The sequence below is a fragment of the Sapajus apella genome, unplaced genomic scaffold (assembly GCF_009761245.1).
Source record: "Sapajus apella isolate SASKATOON/1434 unplaced genomic scaffold, GSC_monkey_1.0 scaffold2, whole genome shotgun sequence".
Taxonomy (NCBI): domain Eukaryota; kingdom Metazoa; phylum Chordata; class Mammalia; order Primates; family Cebidae; genus Sapajus; species Sapajus apella.
In genome coordinates this window covers 68,975,788-68,984,429 of record NW_022436942.1, presented here as the reverse complement: position 1 = coordinate 68,984,429, position 8,642 = coordinate 68,975,788, and the positions used below count along the sequence as shown (strand labels likewise).

Here is an 8,642-nt window from a genome sequence, read left to right as displayed (position 1 = left end):
TAATTATTATTATTATTTTTTTGAGACAGGGTTTTGTTGCCCAGGCTGGAATCTCGGCTGGAAGTGGCACAATCTCGGCTCATCACAACCTACTCTTCCGGGGTTCAAGCAGTTCTCCTGCCTCAGCCTCCTGAGTAGCTGGAATCATAGGCATGTGCAACTACACCCAGCTAATTTTGTGTTTTTAGTAGAGACAGGGTTTCTCCATGTTGGTCAGGCTGGTCTTGAACTCCCAACCTCAGGCAATCCGCCCGCCTTGGCCTCCCAAAGTGCTGGGATAATAGGCGTAAGCCATCGTGCCTGGCTGTTTCCACGCCTGGCCAAAAAAGATAGTTTGATTCTAGGCACAGAAAATTTGGCCAGCACTCTGGGAAGTCAAGGTGGAAGTATTACTTGAGCCCAGGAATTTGAGACCAGCCTGGATGACAAAGTGAGACCCCCCATCTCTATGAAAAAATCTAAACATAGTCAAGCATGGTGGCATGCACCTATAGTCTCAGCTATTTGAGAGGCTGAAGCAGGAGGATCACTGGAATCTGAGAAGTCGAGGCTGCAATGAGCCATGATTGTGCCACTGCACTCCAGCCTGAACAGGGCAAGACCCTGTCTTAAAACAAAAACACAACTATCTTTTCTATGTACACACACAGAATTTTCCATTCAGTTCTAATAGATACTGAATTATCCAGGACTGTAGTCACTATATCAATCAAGGGAAGATTGTTCTTTGATTTGTTTGGAACTTTACGAAGAGTTGGTCACCATTCTGAAAATCACATCACCAGCGCAACCTGAATCACGTTATTCAAGTTGTGGATATAGCCAGGCTGCATCTGTCTGCAGTATGTATAATCTTTGGCGATTCTGCTTATCAAAACAGGCCTGTGACTGCATTTTTTAGGCCAGGGGTCTGCAAACTCTACCCCTTGGCCAAATCTGGCACGCTTCCTATTTTTGTCAATAAAGTTTTATTGAAACCCCGCCATGCCCATTCATTTATGTATTGTCAATGGCTTCCCTCAAGCTACAAAGTCGGAGCTAAGGACTTGCAACAGAGGCCACGTGGCCCACAAAGCCAAAATATTCACTCTCTGGTTCCCGCAGAAACAGTTTGCTGGCCTTGTTCTAGGTAAGTCAGATGAGGACGTTCATGTATCAAAATAAATATCATTTTAGCATAAATAAATCCCCTATTTATTCTTTATATTATAATTAAGGCATCATATTGATTGTAAAGCATAAGTAAAGGGAAAGGATTCTATGAATTGCATTTCAGGATTGTAAAGGAATAATTATTTGCTGTTGAAAAAGGGTGTTGGCAGACATAATGTGGAATGAAAACAGCCAGATATAAAGTGCATATCCTGGAAGAGGTGATTTAGATGCAATCCTATATGCAGATAAAACAAAGGTATGATGCTGGAGATCAGGATGAGGTCCCTTGGGGGTGGTTTGTGAAAAGAAGCCAAGGAAGCCTTCTAGACACTGCAATAATATACCTCTTGATCTTAGTAATGATTACATGAGTGTATACCTAAGCATCAGTTCATTGAGCTGTATCCTTAAGACGTGTGCACCTCACCTAGTGTAATTAGCAATTCAGTGGAAGGAGAAAGGAAGGGAGGAAGAAAGGAAAGGAAATGGGTGTTGGAGGCCGGGCACAGCGGCTCATGCCTGTAATCCCAGCACTTTGGGAGGTTGAGGCAGGTGAATCACCTGAGGTCAGCAGTTCAAGACCGGTCTGACCAACATGGCAAAACCCCATCTCTACTAAAAATACAAAAATTAGCCGGGCATAGTGGCACATGCCTGTAATCCCAGCTACTTGGGGGGCTGAGGCAGGAGAATTGCTTGAACCGGGAGGCGGAGGCTGCAGTGAACCAAGATTGCGTCACTGCACTCCAGCCTGGGTAACAAGAGTGAAACTCTGTCTCTAAATAAATAAATAAATAAATATAAATATTTAAATAAATTACCTGTCTCAGCCATTTCTTCATAGCAATTAATAAATACTATAATAGAAATAGTAAATGTTTCCCAAGGATCGACTGTGTGCGGGACACTGGGACAGGCATAGGGTTGGGGGCAGGGGTGGCACCGTGGGGAGCAAAGCAGACGTGGTCCTCCCCCTTGTGGAGCTGGCAGGCTGCTTAGGGAGCCATAAACACCACCAGATTCAGGCACAACAACAACGGTGAGAAGAGCTGTGAAGAGGCTGCTGCGGGGAGCCAAGGCATCCCTGCTCGTCCCGACTGCTCTGCGCCCCAACAGGCTGACCCGGCTGCATCCCCAAGGGGCTCCCTTGCACTGAGGATCAGAGGGTTGGAAGAAAGAGAAGCCATTTCCGCTGGCTTGCTCCGGGCTCTCCAAGTTCCAGACGACAGCCCCCTCGCCCACTATTGCGAACCCGTGTTTCAACATCCCTACTCCTGCCTACACCCTTGCAAACGGGCCCTGCATTAAACTCTTCTCAAAGTACCCTGCTGGGGGTGCTCTGTGTTCCCAGCCAGGAACCTGACGGACACAGGGGGGTATAAACTAGAAAGGGGCACAGAAAAGGCCTCCCTGAGAAAGCACATTTAAGCTGAGACCTGCAGGACGGCTGGGAGTGGGGGAGGGGTAGGAATGGGGACGCTCAGGCAAAGGTCCTGAGCGGGCCCAAGGGGGAGGCAGGGGCTAGATCACGCAGGGCCTTTCAAGCCATGGTAAGGCGCGTGACCATTAGTGCTGTCCTGCAAATACCTTCAGCTCTTTGCCTTCTAGATGATGAGAGGGTGGCACTTCCCAGACCCCTTTGTGGATGGGTAGTATTGACTGTTTTCTCTTGCTTTTTCTTTTCTCTCTCTTTGTTTGGTTTTTTTTTTTTTTTTTGGTTGTTATTGTTGTTACCATAATTAGAAAACACGACTATTTTGAGCCCCTGGGTCATGAGCAGAAGTGACATGTTTCAGCCAGCTGCAGTGGCTCACGCCTGTAATCCCAGCACTTTGGGAAGCCAAGGCAGGCAGATTACTTGAGGTCAGGAGTTCAAGACCAGCCGGGCCGACATGGTGAAACTCCATCTTTACTAAAAATACAAAAATTAGCCAGCATGGTGGTGCACGCCTGTAATCCCAGCTACTCAGGGGGCTGAGGCATGAGAATCACTTGAACTGGAGAAGCAGAGGTTGCGGTGAGCCGAGATTGCGTCATTGCACTCCAGCCTGGGCAACACAGTAAGACTCTGTTTCAAAAAAAAAGTGACATGTTTCACTTCCAGGCTGGAACATTCAATTGCTGACATGAAACCCTCTAGAACTCTCTCCTTCCTGTAACACCTGGCAATGTTCAAGATGGTGGCAACTCCTTCAGCCCAGTCTCAATGTGAGAAGATACAAGGGCTCTTAGCCAACCCACAACAGTTACAAAGCATCCACAAGGAAGAAATCTTAAACTTTCTGTTTTAAACCACTGAGAATGCGGGAGGGGGCTGCATTCATGTTAATCAAACCTCGGGGGGAAATAGGGGAGGGACAGCGGCGGGGTGGGGAGTTGGGGAGAGATAGCATGGGGAGAAATGCCAGATATAGGTGAAGGGGAGGAAGGCAGCAAATCACACTGCCATGTGTGTATCTATGCACAATCTTGCATGTTCTTCACATGTACCCCAAAACCTAAAATGCAATTTAAAAAAAAAAAGTCTCCTAAAGAATACGGTGCGGCTGTGGCGGTTTATTCTATGTGAGGCGGGCGGCGGTGGGGAGCAGGGCGGAGGGATGGATTGGTGAGGCTGAGCCTGGGTACTGGAGCCCAGAGGTCTCAAGGGTGGCAGAGACAGTAGCAGCAGTCACATTTAGCAGGCTGTTCAGAGGAGATACCGGGAGTCTGGGTGTCAGGTCTGGCCTAAGGCATCATGAATATGCACCCCAACTGCTCCCCTTTGCTCTGTGTTCTGGTTAACTCTTTAAGAGAAAGACCACACCTTCTCATCCAGGTCAGCCAGCTGCACTTTCATGGATTTGATCAGGGCCTCGTAGTCCTCCTTGGCTTGCAGCAGGAAACACAGCTCCGTGTAGTCCTTCTCACTCTGATTCACGTTCCTCGAGGATTTCATGAGACTCAGCAGTAGGGTGAGCTCATCCTGCTCTGCCTTCAGGGTCTTGATCTCCTTGCTGTTGGAAAAGCAGCCCACGATTAACCCCAAACTCCTGACTTTACCCCTGAGTTTACCTTGACAGAGCACTCCAGGCACATCAGCCCTACAAGGAGACGTGGAGAGAGGAACTTCCCACATGAGCAACAAGGCAAAAGAGACTTGTCCAAGGTCTCAGTTCCAGGTCTGGAAGCCTGATCACCTGAGACCCGGTTCACCATGATTTCCCGCTGCCCTGCCTTCTCTGAGGTAGGTATTTTTCCTAGGGAACAATTTGCAGCTGTGCCTGTCGAAACCCATTACCCAGACATGGAGGTAAGTTCTCTTTCACCAGCAGCTCCCTGGCACCTGTCTGATTCTGCAGACCATCTTTCCAGACTTCACCACCAATTAGCTCCAGTAATGAGGAGTAAACCATCAGGCAGGATTTTTTTTTTTTTTTTAAGCAGAGTCTCGCTCTGTTACCCAGGCTGGAGTGCAGGGGTGGGATCTCAGCTCACTACACCCTCCATCTCCTGGGTTCAAGCGATTCTCCTGCTTCAGCCTCCAGAGTAGCTGGGACTATGCGCCACCATGCCCAGCTAATTTCTGTATTTGTAGTAGACATGGGTTTCACCATATTGGCCAGGCCAGTCTCAAACTCCTGGCCTCATGTGATCCACCTGCCTCAGTCTCCCAAAGTGTTGAGATCACGGGCACGAGCCACCACGCCTGGCCAGCAGGGTTTTTCAAGTTTGCATCCACACAGGATGCACAACAGCCTCTAAGCTGCGCCAGTTTCTCTGCTTGGAGTGCTAATGATGAAATGGGCCAATCCGAGCCTCCTGTTTACTGGGATGTGGGTAAACAGGTGGATTTGGAAAAGAGCAAAGAGGGCTTGAAAGACTGCACAACGGAACAAGGGGACATGGCATGGAGGCTGAGTTTCTGGCAGTCTGGAGACTGACACCCTTGCTCAATGTGGTTTGCGGATCAGTAGCATGAATGTCCTTTGGCAGCTTGGAGAAATACAGAATCTCAGGTGCCCATCCTGGGACCAATTGGATCAGAATCTGCTTCATTACAAGATCAAGTGTCCAGATACTTCAAAAGTTTTGGACACACTGTTATAGAACAGTAAAGAATGTTCTACAGGCCCGGCGCAGTGGCTCACCCCTGTAATGTCAGCACTTTGGGAGGCCGAGACAGGAGGATTGCTTGACTCAGGAGTTCACAACCAGCCTAGGCAACATAGCGAGGCCCTGTCTCTACAAAAAGTAGAAAGGGTAGCTGAGGTGGGAGGATCACTTGAGCCCAGGAGACAGAGGGTTGCAGCTGAGATCGTGCCACTGCACTCCAGCCTGGGAGACGGAGTGAGACCCTGTCTCAAATTAAAAAAAAAAAAATGTCCTGGGACAGGAGCTGGCAAATCTTTTTCTACAAAGGGCCAAAAAGTAAACCAATATGCGTGGCTGTGCGCCAGTAGAACTTTATTTGCACAAACCAGCAGCCAGCCAGATTTGGCCAAAGTTTGCAGACCCCTTTGTAACAGGACGTTCTGCAGTGATGAAATGCTCTCTATCCGCAGGGCCCATAGTATCCACTGAGGCACAAGTGATTACCGAACACTGGAAATACTGGAGCTGCACGTTTGCAGCAGAACTAAATTTTATTTTATTTTTATTTATGTTAATTAATTAAAAATGTAAATAGTGACATTGGGCCGGTGACCAGCTATCTTCTCAACCGGCCTGGGGACTTCCCTTCCCTGCTTAAGCCCCTCCTGGAAGGTGGGCAGAGGGGTGTCTTTGTTAAGGTGGAGAGAAAAGAGAGTGTAACACTATAAGAGTTAGATTTACTGGCGCTGTGGCTCACGCCTGTAATCCCAGCACTTTGAGAGGCAGATCACCCGAGGTCAGGAGTTCGAGACTAGCCCAGCCAACATGTTGAAACCCTTTCTCTACTAAAAATACAAAAATTAGCCTGGTGTGGTGGCGGGTGCCTATAGTCCCAGCTACTCAGGGGACTGAGGTAGGAAAATAGCTTGAACCTGGAAGGCAGAGTTTGCAGTGAGCCCAGATCACACCACTGCACTCCAGCCTGAGCGACAGAGCAAGACTCCATCTCAAAAAAAAGAGGTTTTCAGAGAGGGTTGGTAAAAACAAAAGGAAGGTTTGTCTGTCCTGACGCAGGGCTGGGTCTGGTGTAAAGGGAGTAAGGTCCCCCAAAACCTTCAGTTACTCCCTGGCTGTTGTAAGCCAGGGTCAGTGCTGGGGGAAAGTGCCTCCTTAAATACTGTATAGGTGTTTTACTCTAAGGAGCCTAAACTTGGGCCAGGGGCGGTGGCTCATGCCTATAATTGCAGCACTTTGGGAGGCCGAGGCAGGCAGATCAGAAGGTCAGGCTTTCAAGACCACCCTGGCCAACATGGTGAAACCCCATCTCTACTAAAAATACAAAATTAGCCAGGCGTGTTGGTACGCCTGTAGTCCCAGCTACTCAGGAGGCTGAGGCAGGAGAATTGCTTGAACCCAGAGGCAGAGGTTGCGGTGAGCCGAGATCGCGCCACTGCACTCCAGCCTGGGCAACAAGAGAGAAACTCCGTCTCAAAAAATAAATAAGTAAAATAATAAGAACCTAAACTCTCCACTCTTCCACCCTCCTCCCCTTCTGTTCCATCAAAGTAAAACCAGATCAAATGAATTGACTTAGAGCCAGAACCCTGTGTGTGGGGCAGGGTTGGGGTAGAGAAAGGTTAAATTCAAGAAAAACTGTCAGAGATACATCACAAAGGAGGCATTTTCTGAGGCCCACCAGAGGTAGGCTTGAGAATCAGGCCAGCCAGGAACAGATGTGCAGGTTGTCGACTGCACAGCCCTAGGAAGCACCACCAGCTTGAAAACACATCACTGTTTTGTAGATTTATTACACTTTTGTGGGAGACACTTTTTTATTCTAACAAAATCTCTGTATAATGACAATTTTTCCAGTAGATGGCAGTAAAGTGTCTTGAGAAAGTGTGCCTTTTAAAAAATTCACATTGAGGCTTCTTATGGGCTACACCAGGCCCTGAGTAAGTTGAATTCATGGAAAATCTAAAGAATCCCTTTCAGGCCGGGCATGGTGGCTCATGCCTGTATTCCCAGAACTTTGGGAGGCCAAGGCAGGCAGATCACCTGAGGTCAGGAGTTCGAGACCAGCCTGGCCAACATGGTGAAATCTCGCCTCTACTAAAAATACAAAAACTAGTTGGGTGTGGTGGCGGGCACCTGTCATCGCAGCTACTGGAGAGGCTGAAGCAGAGAATTGCTTGAACCTGGAAGGCGGAGATTGCAGTGAGCCGGGATCACACCATTGCACTCCAGCCTGGGTGATAAAAAGCAAAATCTTGTCTCAAAAAAAAAAAGAAAAGAAAAGAAACAATACACTCTAATTTCTGGTACAACCCAATTTTAAATATTCTATCTTGCAGTTCTCACAATTAGGAAACGTCCTTGGAGTTTCCGCCTTCTCTGGGAACTCCTCTACTTCCCTAGTAGGACAAAGGGAGTGACAGCCCCGGACATTTCTGTGTCCCATGCACCCTCAAGCCACAACTGATTGGACCAGGAGGAGACCCCTGACCCAAGCTGAGCCTATCAGATTCTCCCACTCCCTGGAATGTGAGGTTGGAATTGATTCACGCACGACCCTCTCTCTGTGCAGCTGGTAAACTTAAGAGATGGAGCAGCCACTTCCCACCAGCTGGGGCTGAAATTCAGAGACAGAAGAAGAAAAGTCATGTGTGGAGAAAAGCAAAAACCAGAACTCCTTCCTCAGTTAGGTCCTTCCCTGAGATCTGGGTGCCCTGCCCCCCAGGGGTCCCCGAAACACCCTGCATTCTGACAATAAATTCGCCCTCTCCACTGAAGCCATCTCAGGTGGCTTTCTCTTAAAACTAGTCTGCAGATAAAAGACCATGAGTCCTCCAGCGGGGCTCAGAGGTGGCTCCCTGCCCCAGAGGTCACAGGACAGAAGACAAGCACCATGAAACCCAACCCCACCTTGCCTCCAAGGCCACTCCGTGAGAAGTGCCACCCATCACTTACTACTGACTCTCGATCTTCTGCTGGTTTCGGAAGTTAAAAGACTTCCGGCTTTCCACCATCTTCCTGAACTGCTGCCTTAGCTTTCGGAGCTCTGCTTCCGCCTGCTGCTCTTTGGCCTTCTCCGAAAGTTCCTCAGGAGCGTCGGAGTCTTTCCTCCTGTACTTCTTCAACTGGGGGAGATGGAGAGGACGGGGAGGTCATAGTGGGTCAGGTGGCTAGAGAGGCCCACAGTTTGGCTTAAGGGTGAAGGGCAGTGGGGCTGGCTGGGCCAGGGCTAGAGGTAGAAGACCTTCCTTTGGGTGATGTCAGATGCTTGTCTGTTACATGGAAAACCCACCCTGGCTTGCTCGGTGGAGAGATGACTGACTTGTAATTGCATACTATGGTGGGGGGTGGGTGTTAGTTGGAGTTCTGGGTTCAAGCTCTGGCTGTGCCATCTAGTG

The 8,642-nt window shown here is 48.8% G+C and overlaps 1 protein-coding gene across 1 annotated transcript in view; it reads right to left on the bottom strand.

The window, feature by feature from the left end:
- The window catches only part of CCDC63 (coiled-coil domain containing 63), a 43,675-nt gene extending 35,303 nt beyond the window's left edge, over positions 1-8,372 (bottom strand). The window contains exons 1-2 of the mRNA XM_032283318.1: positions 8,200-8,372; positions 3,962-4,151 (exon numbers count right to left, since the gene is read on the bottom strand). Of these exons, the coding sequence (XP_032139209.1) occupies positions 3,962-4,151; positions 8,200-8,258 (249 nt within the window). The 5' untranslated portion in view covers positions 8,259-8,372. The remainder of the gene's footprint in view (positions 1-3,961; positions 4,152-8,199) is intronic.
- Between the last annotated feature and the right edge of the window lie 270 nt (positions 8,373-8,642).